Here is a 16,894-nt window from a genome sequence, read left to right as displayed (position 1 = left end):
AATAAAAATAAGCATGTGAGTAACAGTATTGTTCCAAACAGTAAGTGCACATGGCATTACGATAGTGCAGTTATATTATTATGAAATATAACTGCATATAGGATGACAACATTTTGCAATTTGCATGTAGGCTCATGTTGTACATAATGACACGTTATGAATGTGCAGCATACAACTTCAAAGTACTGTGAGCAGCAGAAATACATCCACATATCATTTTATTTTATTTTATTTATGTATAAATAGTCTAAATTGGCTATTCGCCGCTCCTCAAATTTGATTGCAACAATTGTTTTTAGTGAATCAACTTTATTATTATTTCCATTAAAAAAAAGAAGATAATTTTGATTCTATCCAGCACTTTCACCCGACATTGGGATTTTTTTTTTACGTAAATAATTGTTCAGGGAAAGAAAACGACTGAAACAGACGTTAAATATTTAGACAATATTTTTAACGTGATTCGTTGTTTTTAGAGTAGACGTTTAACGTTAAATTGTATTTGAAATCGAGGAAATGCGTCGAAAGTGCGTTTCTCGCTGTTAAAATAGGTAAACCAGCAGTGGAGCTGCAGCTGCTCCTGCTGTGTCTGTCTCCCTCTCGTACACAGTCTATGGTCTGCCTCTGCCTTTTGAACTTAAACGGATGATAAAGTGAAAGACACACTCGGTTTCTCGTTCTATATGTGTCGCCGTCCTGTCTTTTGCTCAATAGGTTAGCTAAGTTTAGGCTAATGAAGCTAGCTAGCATGCTACAGTGACTTTTCCTCCACACGAAGACGAGGAGGCAGGGCACTTATAATGCAACTTTATCCTGATGGCTTCATCTTCTGCAGTTGAAAAAGGTTTGAAATGCATGTTTTTACCTGTTGCTACATTTCAGCTGGACACTGGTTTACACAACTCTTAAGGCTGCTCACAGCCTCTGCTGCTAGCTAATATATTAGCCATATTTCCTCCAGGGACAACGACTCAGTCACTCTTCAGTCATAAGACTGGTTCGATCAATAGGACACACCTGTGTTTAGATGGGATAAACTAAAATACTATGAGTTTGATAGTCTATTGTAACGTTAGAGAATATAATGGTAGGAAAATGCATCCCCAATCCCTTCATGAAAAGATGGTATTTTATTTTGTAGAGATGTTTTGCTATGTCTTTCCTGTTCATTATAACTACACCCACTTAAAAATCACACAGTTGCCTTAAACACACCCCAGTAATATTCAAACTACCTGTGTGCCTTTGGTAAAGTCATTTTTAAAAGATATGTTGCTAAGAACAGTTAAATCATGTTTTTTCTTACTTTATAGCAACATGGCGTGAAGGTGACACTTGTCTGGCTCCTGACCCGAGAGATGGCTCCCTGCGAGAAGCCACCATTAAGAGACTGACCTCCACCTCTCACGATAGTGAAACCACAGCTTGGGTGGTATTCACTGACCGTAGTAAAGATGCAGAAGAGGAAGAGGAGGAAGAAGAAGAGGAGGAAGCTGTACCCGTCTCGAAACTCATGAGACCAGGCTCCAATCACTTCACCCAGGAGAAGCCTTTGTTTCCCAGCAGCGTCACAGACACCAAGCTATGTGTCCCCTTAGAGTTAAGTGATGGGGACAGAGTCCCCTACACCATCAACAGATACCTGAGGGATTACCAGAGAGAAGGTATCAGGTTCATTTACAACAACTACATCTGTTCCAGAGGTTGTATCCTGGGGGACGACATGGGCCTGGGAAAAACCGTACAGGTACAAAGTACATCAGCTGCACGTCTATGTTCAGAATTGTTTAAATCATGTCTGCATGCTTTTCTCACATGTATGTCTCTCCACCTCTATGATTTTTTTTTCTTAGGTCATTGGTTTCCTTGCTGCTGTATTGCACAAAACAGGCACATGGGAGGACATCAAGAACAACAGGCCTCAGTTTCTGCTGAGTCAGATGTCCTCCAAGCAAAGTAAACCCAAAAAAGTGGGTATTGAAATAAGCTAGTTACAAATGGACATTTCATGACTCATAAAAAAGGTGTAGGGTAAATTAACTAAACTAAACTACCAGGCACATTCAATTTTGTGCAGAGTATTGATTTTTCATCCTCACAATTTGGGTATTTCCGTGATGTGGTCTAGGTGTTTCTTGTTGTGGCCCCGCTGTCGGTGCTTTATAACTGGAAAGATGAGCTGGACACATGGGGCCACTTCCAGTGTGTGGTAGTCCACGGGCTGAGGAAAGAGGAGGAGCTGGCTCGCATCAGGAAGGGGCGCATCGAGATTGCTCTCACTACCTATGAAACTCTGCGCCTTTGTCTGGATCAGTTTAATAAGTAGGAACCATGCTCGACGCACACACACACACACACACACACACACACACACACACACACACACACACACACACACACACACACACATACGCAACAAATGTAATAAATTACATGTTTTTGGTATGCTTAAATATGTGATAAATTAGTTTCTGTGACTAAAACACACCTTTGCCCTCTCTTTTTGCAGCATAGACTGGTCTGCTGTGGTTGTGGATGAGGCCCACAAGATAAAAAATCCAAACTCTCAGATCACTCAGGCCATGAAGGATCTGAAATGTAAGGTCAGAGAGCTTTTCGTTTGTGTCGCTTAACTCCACTCTGTGTAAAGTCTTCTCTCAGGCGGTCCTCAGCTCTGCCTCATTGGCAGTAGATTGAATTGCATCGCGATGAGCTGCTGAAACACAGTTAGCTTAGCTTTGCACGGGCCATGCTTTTGATGCTAGCTTTGCACTTCTGTTTTCACCAGATCAGAGTTGGCCTCACTGGCACCGTCCTACAGAACAACCTTGAGGAGCTGTGGTGTGTCATGGACTGGTAGGCTCACCGGAGACTTTTATGTCACAACACATTTGTCATTTGCGTAGTTAAAAGCACAATTTCAGTCATTTTGTTCCCTGTTGAGGAAGTGATGTGATTGCTGAAAATAGCTTTTATATACTTTTCTTTCTATTTAGGGCTTTACCTGGTTGTCTCGGCAACTTGGGAAATTTCAAGAACACGTTTTCAGATCCGATTGAGCAAGGGCAGAGGCACAGTGCAACCAAGCGTGCCCTAGCTACAGGGAGGAAGACCGTCAGGGCCCTGGTGAAAAAGATTTCCCGCTGTTTCCTCAGAAGGACTAAAGCTCTCATCAGGGAACAGCTGCCTAAGAAGGATGACAGGGTAAGATCTCCTGAAACAAATTCACCAGCTACATGACAACAATCCATCATAAATATCCAGACACGTTTCTATGATGTCTGAAAGCACGACTCTGCTGTCCTGATGTCAGTGGGAAGTTCATTCCACCACTGTGGGACCAGGACAGAAAACAGCCGTGACCGGGTCGATCGGCCGCCAGGACCTCTGAGCGACGGGGCGACCGATCGCCCCGAGGCAGCAGAGCGAAGTGGTCGGGCGGGGGTGTAAGGCTTGACCATGGCCTGGAGATACGAAGGAGCTGTTCCTTTCACTGCCCTGTAGGCTAGCACCAGAGTCTTAAACTGGATGCGAGCTCTTACAGGGAGCCAGTGTAGAGAACGGAGAAGGGAAGTTGTGTGGGAGAACTTGGGGCGATTGAACACCAGGCGAGCTGCGGCTTTCTGGACAAAGCTCCAGAGGTCTGATGGCCGACGCCGGGGCTCTAGCGAGTAGAGAGTTGCAGTAGTCCACTCAAAAGAAACTCTGTGATGTTGTGTGTGTCCCCCCCCCCCCAGGTGGTGTATTGCTCTCTGACAGACTTCCAGCAGACTGTGTACGAGACGGTGCTGGACAGTGAAGATGTGACATTTATGCTGACGTCTTCAGAGAAATGCGACTGTCAAAGCGGACGCACCCGCGGAAGCTGCTGCTACGAAGTCAGTGCACCGCTTTCACCGCCGCGTGAATCGTAACGGGTTCAAGTTCGTCAGGGTTGAGTTGTTTTCCACATATCTGAAATGAGTGAAATCCATCTCATAATTGACCCATATGTGAAAATGTTTTGGGGGGGTCAGATTCGCTAAATAAGACAAAATATGCTCTGTGTGATCCAGGTGAACTGGCCCCTTAGCATCTCAGTGCTACTAACTCATTCTACTTTTTAGAAACTGACCCTTTTAACTTCGCATTCGAATGAAAAACTGTCATATGGTTGAAATAATTGAAGACTAAGCCCTTAAATAATATATATAATAATATCTTTTATTGCAGAGAAACGCGGAAGGTGCGCAAATGAAGGGGCTGTACTTCAGTTACTTGGCCATATTGAGGAAGGTTGCCAACCATGCAGCTCTGCTTCAGTCCACTTCAGGCTCCACCAAGAAACAGGTAGCCCTATAACTGATCTACTACACTGGTTCATTCGAGATATCTCCTGGATGTCATACCTTCCAGTGCTGGAGTTCTTCTTCACTGTGACGACTCTTTTGTGTCTCCCAGGAGAAGTACGTGGGTGCCATCTGTGCCAAGGTATTCCAGAAGTTTCCAGACTTTGTGCGGCGGTGCAAAGACGAAGCATTCGAAGCGTTGTCGGACCCGATGTACAGTGGAAAGATGAAGGTATCGTTCGGGAACAAAGGCTCGGTCACCTGCTCGTCATTTGGCCGTTTCAGAGGGGTTGAACAAATCTGTGTTACCTTTCAGGTTTTGCAGAAGCTGCTGAAATATTACCTGCAAAGGAGAGATAAAGTGCTTCTTTTTTCTCTCTCAACCAAGGTGAGCGCTGTGTTTATTGGAATCAGAACGTTTGTGTGTTTTGCAGGAGTGGTCGTAGAGATGTGTATCGTGTGGGAATTAAGATTCCTAACGAGACAAGTTAAATCTTGCAACTATTTCGAGACGACGTGTTTCACTGCAACGGTCTAACGTTACTTCTTCTCGCTGCGAATCTTCGGTCTGTACTGGGCTTTACACGCAGTCTTATCCACTCAGCCTTTCAACACAACAGGCTTGAACACACGCCCTTAATTACCACTGCTGTTAGAGCAGATTACTTGTCAGCACAAAAAAAATAGTAGCAGGATGCACGGTTTTCTTCTGGAACGCAGATTAATAAGCCTTTGGGTTCATAAGTAAGGGCTATTAGTGTTTTCTCTGCAGAGTCTAATGGTTGCTGTCATCAGAGACGGTACGATAACATTTCTGGCTGCTATGAGGTCATATTTTTGTGGCTTATGTTTTGCTTTTTTTTTTGGTAATCACAGAGTCCATACAGTTTTGACCCGTATAGTTTATCTATAAATACCTAAGCCTGGGGATTTTCTGTTTAGTTTAACTCTACATTTGTTTGTCTAGCGTTTACAATCCCTTTCAACCTTGACGATGAGTGAATTCACATGATGCGTGTAGAGCTGTCAGTGCTTAACCGCGGTCGATTTGTGTGCTTTGAACCCCTCCTTACTTGTTTGTTGTGTTTTGGACCTGTCAGCTGTTGGACTTGCTGGAGAGCTACTGCATGGCAGAGGGGCTGGACTACAGCAGGCTGGACGGAGCCACCAAAGCCAAAGAGAGAGTCCAGATTGTCAAAGAGTTCAACAGCTGCTCTCACATCAACCTCTGCCTGGTTTCCACCATGTTAGTCAAACCATAACAGATTTCTCAGATTTCATATATATTCATTACCAGTAGTGGTGCTTATTTTAAACCTTGCATCTGCGGATAACGGGCTCTTTGTTCCATCAGGGCGGGGGGTCTTGGTCTCAACTTCGTTGGGGCCAATGTGGTTGTGCTCTTTGACCCCACGTGGAACCCAGCCAATGACCTCCAAGCTATTGACAGGTATGTTATTCTGTTCTGCTGCTTCTCTCGACTGGCTTCAAAAATCAGTGTGTAGCTGCCAGTAAAGCCCACCTAGTCATATTCACATGCAAGCATATAGATTACTATTTATATGCATGATGCCTGTGTGTTGATATGTTTGTCTTCAGGGCATATCGTATTGGCCAGTGCAGGGACGTGACTGTTCTCAGGCTGATCTCACTGGGGACTGTGGAGGAGGTTATCTACCTCAGACAAGTTTACAAACAGGTACCAGGTCATTATAGGCGCACACACACTAATCAGATAATAAGGGGAAAAATGCTGAATTGCTACCAGTGCTTTGTAATATGAGCTCAGTGCTCTGTGTCAGTATCTCTGTCAGTAATGTACTTTTTTTCTGCGCCGGCTTTTTCCCGTCCACCAGCAGTTGCAATGCTCAGTTGTGGGCAAGGAGAGTTCGCGGCGGTACTTTGAGGCAGTGCAGGGGCATGGCGTCCACAAGGGGGAGCTGTTTGGGCTCAAAAACCTCTTCAGGCTGCAGACCAAAGGGACATGCCTCACCCGCAAGATACTAGAGGTGAGACAGCCTGCACGCCTTTTACCGCTCGTTTGTTTGATTGATGATGTGTTCTACTGCGGCCTACTGTCTCAACTCACCTCCTCCAGCTGATTCATGTCTCCTGTCACAATGCAAAGTCTCACAAAACAGTCTCACAAAACAGTCAAGAACAAGAAGTATTTTTGTTCTGATATAGGAATGAGAGAGGCATGTTGCACTTACTGTTGTTTCTTCTGAGTATCAGAACGTCTAAGAACATCATGTGCTGGTAATAAAACTACAACTCACACATTGCTATGTTTTGATAAGTGCGTGTCTCACTTTCAGCGAGAAGGACGAGTGGAGGCCGGCGTGATGACCAGCAGCACTCACACGGGCGAAGAGAAGGAGGAGGAGACGAAGGCAGTTAGCGTGAGTAGCTCTGCTGTTCTCAGAGACCCGGAACATTAGGGCACTCATCTTCCCATCGCTCACTCCGTCGTCTCCCCCTGGGCGACCCACTCCTCCTCCCATTCCCATGTGAACGAGCAGATACCTCAAACGGGGACCTTCCTGTCCGTCAGTCGACCGACTCACGCAATCTTTTTCCGCCTCGGCTCAAACTCTTTGCTTTATTGCTTCCTCCATTCTTCTTTGTCTTGTAATTTTTCTGGTTTATTCCAAAACGTCCCATTTATGAGGGAAAAGAAATGCTTCTACTATGACCAAATTGTCAAAAGGAGATGAATTATGTCACTTATGGAAGAACATGGAGAAAGTGATAATCTGGCCCAAGTCGTTCTCGTCAGTATCACGTACTCACGCTGCTGGAGGCTTTTAAAGGCGCCTGTAAAAAGTTTGTAGTTTCCTTACAGCAGTTGTGGTTAGCTTGAGTTCAGGCAGTTACAATAGATTCATTTGGGCCTTTTTATAGTCGGAAAAAAACGTAAATCTCTAAAAACCACTCCTGTTTTAGTCGCCATATCTTCAGCAAAGTATAGCTCATTACTCTGCCTTTATGTCACAGTATTATCGTCCACAGACTTTAAAGCTCCCTTTAAGTAGTAGTATATAACTAAAACAAGTGTTTGGAGCATATTGAGCATAGTATTTTTTTTAAAATTTCTACGGATATTTTGATGATTTTTTTTTTTGCCATTAACACATGGATCAACTGGTATCTAGTTGAATTGAAGCTGACCACTGCTCCTAGTTTTCCTGTCAGTGTGAAAACTACAGACGGCAGCCCGTTCAAGCACTCCGGGCGTTAATATTTAATACTCTTCCAAAAACACAATGCAATAGATTTTGGGTGGAGTGTCATTTTAAGGCCTAACATTTTTCCACTCAATTTTTTGGTATTTTAGCAAAACTGAAGGACGATGTTCTCTCTGCCTGCTTCTCTCTGATGCTGTGTGAAACAGCTGGGTGTAATTACTGATCTGTCCTAATGGAAGGAGCAGACCACACTGACGCCAATCTTCTGCTTTTCAGCTATTTATTTACACAGTGATACCCCTTATCATCCCGTTCCCAGCTCGGTCCTTTTTTTTTTTTTTTTTTTTTTACAGGGCTGCTGCTCCGCTGAGGCCTTTTCAGATTCTTTCAAAAATACAGAATTCACTGGGGTGCCTTAACACGCACAGGGAAAGGCTCGAGGCATGTAAGCACCATCGCGCACACTAGTGCAGCAGAACTGGGGAAGAGTCATCTAGTTGGCAAATTTTGTGAAATTAGAATCACAGTTGGTGGTCGTTCCCATAAAGGCCCATTCACATAACTCCAGGAAATGTAATGATGTTTTATTCTTGTTACTCCGTGATGGGGGGGGGGGGGGGCGGCATGTCATGTCACGTTGATTTTTATTATGATTTATTGTTATGAACATCTGTTTTTTATTACACAATATAATCTCACATGGGCTGGTCCACTGAAAGATGGCACAAACAAGGGAATGTGTAGCACATCTGTGCTGTTGTGTAGCAAAATCATTCTCATACAGTTAACTAAAATGAACTCAAATGAATTCCTTGCTCTCCCACAATACATGCCTTGTTTTACCTTTTTTATTTAAGAGACCTGGAGACTCTCCGCCTACAGACGGCCCTGTACCGGATAAAGAACCAGCCAAGGAGAAAAGAGGTGCCGAGGCATCGAAGGTCCCCAGAGGGGTGTTGGACTTCAGCAGTGGAAGTGAAGAGGATGACGATGAGCAGGGGATTAAGAGGAAGGCGTCAAGCCCCAGTGCAGTGGATGGCAACATGGGTGCTGCCGCTGGTCCTGGTCGGATGAGTCTCCACCAGCACGGTTTCTCCAGGCTCCTCGAAAGAGTCAAAGGAAAACCGGAGGTAGCAGAAGGGGACAGTAGTCCGGGTGTCGACGAAAGCCCCTCCGAGGAAGATGCTGAGGATCAGAAGATGGAGAGTGCCTCCTCTGGCATCTGCAAGAACTCCAGTACTAGAAATGGCGCAATCTGTCTCCCGAAATTGGGACCGAAAAGGTGGGACATCTCTAGCGGTTCAGACAGAGAAGACGGGGAGAATGGAGATAGAGGGAGACAAGAGAGGGTTCCTCGGATAAAACAAAGTGTTGATGCTGTAAGAAAGAGACGGGCCCTGAAAGGGTGGACAAATAAGAAAACTACAGTGGATGGGGAAAGCGATGAAAATTCCTCATCGGACAAAAAGAAACCTAACGAGCTCAAAACTCCAGTTCCAAAAGCGCGCCGCTTTGAGGGCTACTCGGACGAATCTGACGACTTGGACATAGAGGCAAAGACGTGGCCCAGGAGGGACCCTTTAAATTCACATGGTAGAGGAGGTCACCGTGGGACAGAGTGGCTGGACCGCAGCAGAAAGAGGCAAAGTGCTAGTGTTAGAGGCAAGGCCAGATCCAAATACACTGAAGACATAGAGACATTCGCGTCTTCAGAAGATGAACACACTCCTGTTAAGAAAGGTGTTGAGTCGGCAAAAGATAAGCGAAGAGCCGCACCGACCAACAGGGCGGAGAGAGAAGCAGCTGTTTCATTTACAAATCTGAAAAGTCAGAAGTCCCCAGCGTCCAAAGGAAAGGATGGAACTATCGACAGTGTGCTAGGTGAGAAACCTATTTTTCAATACCTTTTTTTTTTTTTTTTAATATGTCAATACATTTTATAATGAATTTTGCCATGGATGATGTCTGTTTCGGTTTAAAGGGGGTGTACACGAGGTGGCGTACACCCACTCTAACCAGCGCGTGGTGGGCGGGAGCAAAGCAGAGGAGAGGATCAGCAGAGCTGCCGTACGAGACGTGTTTGAGCGCAAGATGTACTCTCAGCTCCCGGCCAATCGCCTTCTAGGCACCCAAGAGGTACGTACCACCTTAACATCGGTCTGCTTCAGTGGCTCTTCAAATATGTGACGTTGCTGTTGTATCTTGCCATCTCAAAATTAGATTAGATAAATCAAATTACATTTGAAGAGCTTAAAAGGAAAATGTGTTTTTGTTTTTGGTAAACTGTGACATTTAGGCCTGTTTTCTACCAAAGCACATCTGGCAGCTGCATCGTGGCATGTAGAATAAGGCAGAACACATGCTCACTGTGAGTGAGAGTGGATGTAAACGCATACTGCAGCAGTGCAGGTTATCTACATATTCATAGTGTTAACATCCACTATCATGTCAACATGAGCCGACAGTACTGACGAGTGGGGAGTGACAGAGCGCTGTTTGATTTTCAAAGTGTAATCAATGTGACCTGATGAAGAATCTCTTGTTTGATCGTACCAGAGCTTGTCGGCGAGCCCACTGGACAGTCAGCCTTGCTCCCCTCCTGACAGACCGCAGAAGCCCAGTGCGGACCACCCAGCCACCTTCGTCGGCAAGAGTGTGCACCACACCAGAGACACCACCTTCATCATCGGAGAGACTCCCCAGGCCATACGCAGGTAACCGAACGAGTGTCCGAGGAGGTGAGGTGACGAGGAAAGAACGGAGGCAATGAGGATGCTGAGAGGGAAAGCCATGGGTAGACTTGAAGGAAAAGAGGCTTAAGATAAGGGGGGCATGCATGCTTTTAATGAAAATACATCAGGCGAGTGGATGAAAGGAGGAAAGGGGGTGTAAAGAGCGAGGTCGGAAGAGAGGAATTCCTGGCAGTGTAGGGAAATAGGCCAAAAGTGACCACAGATATGGTGTTGAGCGCCCCCACCTGGGCCTCAGGAATTGTGTGTGTGTGTGTGTGTGTGTGTGTGTGTGTGTGTGTGTGTGTGTGTGTGTGTGTGTGTGTGTGTGTGTGTGTGTGTGTGTGTGTGTGTGTGTAGCCAGAGACCACCTCTAAGCTTTCCCTCCTACCCACCTATTTCCCAGCATCATGCCAAAGATTACCCAGTTATGTTCAGGCCCAACACTGCAAGAGTTTTTCCCTTCCACAACCACAGCCCTCCCGAGACTAACCAAAAATGATCGCCCGAGGCCTTTCCAAACACACACCGATGTGTACACACACACACACACACATACGTCCTAACAAGCATGTACGCACACGTACAGACACACGGTACTCAAATACACACCTCTGTCCTGCTGCTTCACCTCCGCACCCCCCCCCCTACCTTCCCAAACACTCCAATCTCACTTCCAGAGAAGACTTTATCTCTGCCTAGAGGCGCACCAGGGAGTGAAAATACACACTAGTCATGTTGTATCCCCTCAATTAACCTCGCTGTGTACTGATTTAAATCCACACGATTTAGCTAACTGTGCCTGTGTGAACATAGTGTTGAATTCACAGGATAGAAGCAGGTGATATTAACACTTTTTTTGTGCGTGGATGTTTTTTTCTCAGTCATTTTCGTCTTTGCGTCCTTTGGTGTACTGCAGGCAGCAGCTGGAGGAAATGGCAGAGAGATTCAAATTCCCCTCAGTCCGTCAGTTTGCAGTGGAAATTCTGAGAGGAAACTCAACCCGGAGACTGGCCTGTCTGCGAGAGTATTACACTTCACTGAACCTCCCTGCCCTGGCCAACACCGTCACAAACAACTTCCCACAACCTGATTCAGCACAGACCTCCTCTTCAACTGTTACCTCCTCAACATCCTTCAAAGAGACCGCAAAATCTCGCACACATCCCCGAACCCCACAAAGGGATGTTCCAAAAGCCAAGAGAAAGCCTGAACACACTGAGAAGAATCCTGAACCTAGAACTAAGCCTGAAGCCTCACACAATGTTCCTGTGCCGCGGAAAAAGTCTAGACACCCACACAGTGATGTTCCCCAGGCAAAGCAGAGAAACCCACAAAACGATGTTCTATCACCCGAGAAAAAGCAAAATGTCCCAGAAAAGAATGTGCTAGAACCCTCAAGTGATGTTCCGAGCCTTGAGTCAGAGGAGCAGGAGGAGACGGCCTGCAGTGCCAGAGGACATAAGAGGACAAAGAGGGGTAGTGTTTCTAGTTCTGGAGGCTTCAGAGCTGGTGGTGGTCTTGGCTTGGATCAGGCCAGCAGCAGTGGTCTGGGGTCTGGGGAGGCTACGGCTTTCCAGAACTGCACAGACAGACGTATCCCTTCTTCTCCGGACCTCAGCCATAGCGGGTCCACCACGTTATCCAAACCCACAGCACAGGGAAGGCAGAAAGAGCAAAAAATGTCCTCCAGGACCAGTGAACCTTTTCACGGTCAGAGAGAGAATTCTCTGACTTCTCCTCCCGAACAGGCCAAGTCCACCTCCGGTCGTCGCTCCCTCCTCACAGATCTGATAGGAGACACCTCAATCCTCGACGATCTGTTAAAACCCAAACGCAGGGGTGCGCAACGGAGGGGCACCCCAAAAACACCCCCCGCTCCCTCCTCCGTGTCAGCAAGGACGTGTCTCACCGCACCTCCTCCGTCCAGGATCGCTCTCAGTACGGACTCTGGTTCAGCAGGCCTCATAGACTCTCCAAACAAACCACCCGTTCACCAGGTGGTACCAAAGGGCAGTCGCATAGACTTCTGGGACATCCTGAATGAGGGGAATGAGGAGAGCATCAACAGGTTAACGGACCCGGCGGAAGTGCAGAGGGTTTGCATCAACACTAACTTTGCAGCTCGAGGTAGGTCTGGAGAAGACGAGGGCAAGAGTCTCTGGAAGACTAATGAGAAGTTCCTGTGGAAGAAATAAAACACGAGAGACTATTAGTGTTGAAAGTTTTCACCTCTTTTTACTCACTTTTTACTTTTTCGGTTCTAAAGTAGGTTTTTCTGCTTTGGATTTTCTTCTTTTTAAATGTCATATTCTTTTTAGAATGTCTATTTTTATTTACTGTAATAATTTGAAAATATTCAGTCTTCAATGAATTAGTGAGTTACTAGCACAATGCTGACTGTTACTTGAATAAACAGTGTGTTAATCACTCTGGGGAATTTAAACCTTTGTATATTTTATGGAAGTTATTGCCCTTTTTTATTGCTTTTTTTTTTTTTTTTTTGACAAAATACTCCATACACACACACAACCCTTGGAGGAGCACTCTAATATGTCATTTACTCATATAAATAAAGCAGGAAAATGAAGCCAAAAAGGAAAAATCACAACAGCAGATATGTCTTTTAGGGCTGTAACTAATATATATTTGTCATCGATTACTCCTTGGACTGTAAAAGGTCGGAAAATACTGAAAAGTGTCCGTCACATTTTCCCAAAGTGAGTCATAAATAGCTTTCTTTGTCTTGACATATCAAAATTAATTATCTGCTGATCACCTAATTGTTTCGGCTCCAAAATTCTATAAAAGCCAGTTGTGTGTTTATGTCTCTCGTGTGCATGCGATGCGTAGTTAAAGGGGTCCGTGTGCTCAAACTGTCGCCGCACCTGATATGTTGTTAAGTGGATGACGGTGAAAACCCAAGCGGCTGTAGCTACTGGCCATTATCGTTATTGGATACCATTACTGCTACCCGGGGGGGGGGGGCTGCTGCTGGTGGCCCTGCAGAGATATCACTTAAAAGTCCCTAATGGCTGCTATGTCTCCGTCACTCTGAACACCTCACTGCCTCCCACTCCCCCGCGAGTGTGTGCTTATTGTGTTGGGAGTGTGGTTTCCCCGCACAGTGTTCTGCATGGTAATCTGATCCCCCCCCCCCCCTCAGAGTGGAGTCTGCTGCGCCATTAGTGAAATGACAATAAGCGGTTGAAGACTCCGTGGAGAGGGACGGGGACTCGTTTTCACACCTGTCCTCTCACACGCTTTAGTTAAAGTGTGTCTCCGTTGACAGAATCATTTGCAAAAAAAAATGTGACATATCAAACTCATAGTTTGGCTCTTAATGCAAAAAAAAAAAAGTGTGTGTGTGTGTGTGTGCGCGCTCATGCACGTGCTGAACCCCACAGCCGTGCCTGACCTCTTTCAGCTGTTGCCCTGAAGTAAATAGAACCCCAAAGAGAGCTGCTCCGTGTTTTGTTGAGCAGAAATGAGAAAGTGCTGATGGCTATCAACAAACAAGAGAAAGCACTAATGTGCCTCAACAGAACATGCAGCTCTGTAACTAGTGTGTGTTTGTGTGTGTGTGTGTGTGTGTGTGTGTGTGTGTGTGTGTGTGTGTGTGTGTATATGTGTGCGAGCTTCTGGGTGGTAGATCACGACGATCTTCTCACACACTCGTATATACCGAGGCCACACATCTGTCACACCTGTTCAAATCACTGCCGGAGGAGAATAAAAAGCCCTTTCTCTGTTCCCAACGCCCACACCCTTCCCTCTCTCTCGGCTTTTTCCTCTTTCTCACCCGCAACTGAGGTTTGCAGATCCCTATCTGCCTTTTTTGTGGTCGTAGTCTGGCTCAAGTGAGATGATGGCGGAGAGGCTTAGCATTTTTTTTTACTGACAATAGGAAGGCCTCGCCAACTGACTGACAGCGGTTGGAGGCTAATGGAGGCCGGCTAGCACGGCTCACTGGCGAACGAAGCTTTCTTATCCTCGCCGCTAACTGCCGGTTTCTGTCAAGGATCTGGAGTGAGACTTACCACCGGCGTGAGCGATTTGGTGACGAGGTCTCAAAGTCGGTCTCGTGATGGGATTTTATTTAATTACGTGCCGCGGTGCTACTCGCCGTACCTCGAAGGAGTCGAGGAGAAATCCCACCGGAGAGACGGCGTTGTTTTTCCACCTCTCCCATTAGTGTCTCCTCTCTTTGTGTCAAGGGCAGGGTGCGAAGTCTGTTTATATTTCCTGCCGCTACAAAACCCGGGTGTCTGCGAGTCTGCTGTAAACTGGACGGACAGACGGAGCGGCCCTGGCAATGTGGGTTTATTTGCAGAAGTCAGACTGTGACACTTAGTTTGATTTCATTTGTAAAAAAAAAGCTGTGAACGAGCGTTGACCCGCGCTGACCCGGGCCTCCGGTCGTCTTAGGCTCAGGTTTCCATACGTTCACTCTGCAATGTGTTAAGAAGGTCTGCAGGCTGTCGCTGATTAAGTGCAAATGCATAAAACATTAAAGCCCCTATGTAAGATATTCAAAATGAAATGAGCAACAAGAAACGTGAAGGGAAAACAAATATCTTTAGTAATCGTTTGTTAAAGACGCTGAAAGAAAACCATCTGTCGAATGTATCTTAATCCTCCATCCTCTCTGTATTAAGTGTTCAGTTGTCTTTTGGATAACGGCAAATATATACATTTTTATAGCGAAATCTAAGCTCACATTTGAGCGAACCAATCACAAGATTTAATTTAAACCCCTCTTGGGACTCGTATTCCCAATCACTCGAAAACTCGCCACGTTACGGAAGGCGATTACACTTTAAGAGTTAATTTTAAGAGACTATTGTGTGGATGCGGTTTAATCAGATGTGATGGACGGTAACCAAACAACCCAGCAACCGTCATCAAATTCTCATGGAGCTAAATCCTGATTGGTGCACAGAAGTATGTGACATCACCTTTCTAACTGAGACAAAACCAACAAGTACAGAACTCTGTCTCGTGTGAAACAACCCAAAACTGTGTGTTCACACGGGACCCCGTCACAGCGGATTGAGAAAAATTATATTTCAGGGCTTTTAAGACTCATGAAACATGTATTATTGTCATTAGTGTGTGATTCTTCTAAACTACATTTGAAGGTTGTTCAAAATGAAGCAAGTCTCTATGATAAATGAGGCCTAGTACAACTACTTTCACCAAAAATAAAAGAATAAATCAGTCAATGCAGAGCATATTACAACAATACACTGTCTGTTGACACCAGCAGTCAGATTAGTGAGCTTTACATGTTGTTGCAACCACTGCTTTATAGTTTGAACGGATGTTAAAATGCGGTGTGACCAGCTATGGAGATGGAATGCAGCGGGGGTCCTGTTCGTCCGCAGCGTCAGAGAAGTGGTGGGGCGCAACGAAACGGGTTGAGCAGAGCTTTCCCAGGGCCCGTTTCTGCACGCCAACCGCTATCCCCAGAGCGGGAAACTCTCGGGACCGTCGGCCACTCAAGTCGTTCACCTCTGACGGGGAGAGGGGAGGAGGAGGGGGAGGGGGGGCTGTCACAGATCACATCATCTGTGACAGGCTGATAAATTAGAAACAGTGACGTCATCTGTGAGGTCATGGAACCTAAGGTGTGGGGGAGGAGCCGGAAATAATATATGAACGGTTACATCATCAGACGGGGGGGGGGGGGGGGGGGGGGAACGGGCTGATACAGGCCGATACAGGCCGCAGGGCAACTGTAATAATGTGATTATCCATAAAAAGTTGTATTTAAGTGACCATCATGTGTGTTTATAACGGAACAGGAGAAACAGTTTCAATCCAAGGCCTGTGAAAAAAAACTTTTATGTGACTCAGCATGCAAACAACTACATCAGGGGGTTACGGAGTCCTCCTGTTGTTACGGTAACAGGCCGAGGAGGTCTCTAAATGTTAAAAAAAAGAGGAACGCCCCCCCCCTTCATTAGAAAATTACACACCATTCCTAACCAGTTACCCGGGCAACTGTTAGCTGTAATTTGGGTTAATTCACTGGCTCCTGGGCCCTTCCGTTCCCCATTGTGCCCGTCCATAAAAGAGATATAACACAGATGCGCGCACGCACACACACACACACACACACACACACACACACACACACACACACACACTACGTTTTGAATGTGGTTAGCTCACACAGTAAGAGAAAGGCTAATCCTCATTTTGTTTGCTTCACCTCAGCACGGCTGCGAATAGGCCGTGCGTGTGAATATCAATGAATTGTGCTGAAGGAAAGGTTAAATCTGCTCATACTTACACCTGTAAATAGCTTAAGGAGTGAGTAAGCGGTGGAATTATAGACAGAGCTGCACAATCGTTGAAGATGGAGTGGCCTATATATCGAAACTGTGCACAAAAAGACACTTGTCCTCTCCGAACCTGTCCCGTCTTGAAGGTGGGAGAGACGGGGAATGGAGGGAGGCTATACTCTTATGCTCCTTTTCGGGAACAAAAGGAATGGAAAATCGTGTGTTCCCCCATGGGGTAAATATTGAGAGAGCAGAGATATAAACGTACGGAAGAAAGGCTTTTCTGAGCCGCCCGGGTCTCTGTTGCTCTGCCAAAGGCCCGTGCGTCACTTGATCCATTGTTTAGTGTAGAGAGGTCT

At 45.9% G+C, this 16,894-nt stretch overlaps 1 protein-coding gene across 2 annotated transcripts; it reads left to right on the top strand.

Moving 5' to 3' along the window:
• The first annotated feature begins 594 nt into the window (after window positions 1-594).
• Window positions 595-12,676, top strand: ercc6l2 (excision repair cross-complementation group 6-like 2). Of its 2 annotated transcripts, none has more exons than XM_068703856.1 (20): window positions 595-844; window positions 1,314-1,747; window positions 1,854-1,970; window positions 2,129-2,322; window positions 2,510-2,603; window positions 2,789-2,856; window positions 2,997-3,204; window positions 3,738-3,878; window positions 4,213-4,329; window positions 4,441-4,560; window positions 4,645-4,716; window positions 5,429-5,574; window positions 5,683-5,778; window positions 5,928-6,027; window positions 6,188-6,337; window positions 6,647-6,730; window positions 8,374-9,397; window positions 9,498-9,652; window positions 10,073-10,230; window positions 11,165-12,676. In XM_068703856.1, exons 1-20 carry the CDS (start codon window positions 817-819, stop codon window positions 12,441-12,443), a joined length of 4,785 nt encoding a protein of 1,594 aa, XP_068559957.1. In that variant the 5' UTR covers window positions 595-816; the 3' UTR covers window positions 12,444-12,676. The 2 variants fall into 2 exon arrangements, with proteins under 2 accessions (XP_068559957.1, XP_068559956.1); XM_068703855.1 differs by having other exon boundaries at window positions 6,185-6,337.
• Window positions 12,677-16,894: the final 4,218 nt, after the last annotated feature.

The sequence above is a fragment of the Cebidichthys violaceus genome, unplaced genomic scaffold, assembly GCF_023349555.1.
Source record: "Cebidichthys violaceus isolate CVI_PGR_0920_01 unplaced genomic scaffold, fCebVio1.0.p SCAF_9, whole genome shotgun sequence".
Lineage (NCBI taxonomy): Eukaryota > Metazoa > Chordata > Actinopteri > Perciformes > Stichaeidae > Cebidichthys > Cebidichthys violaceus.
This window is presented reverse-complemented; position numbering and strand designations above follow the sequence as displayed.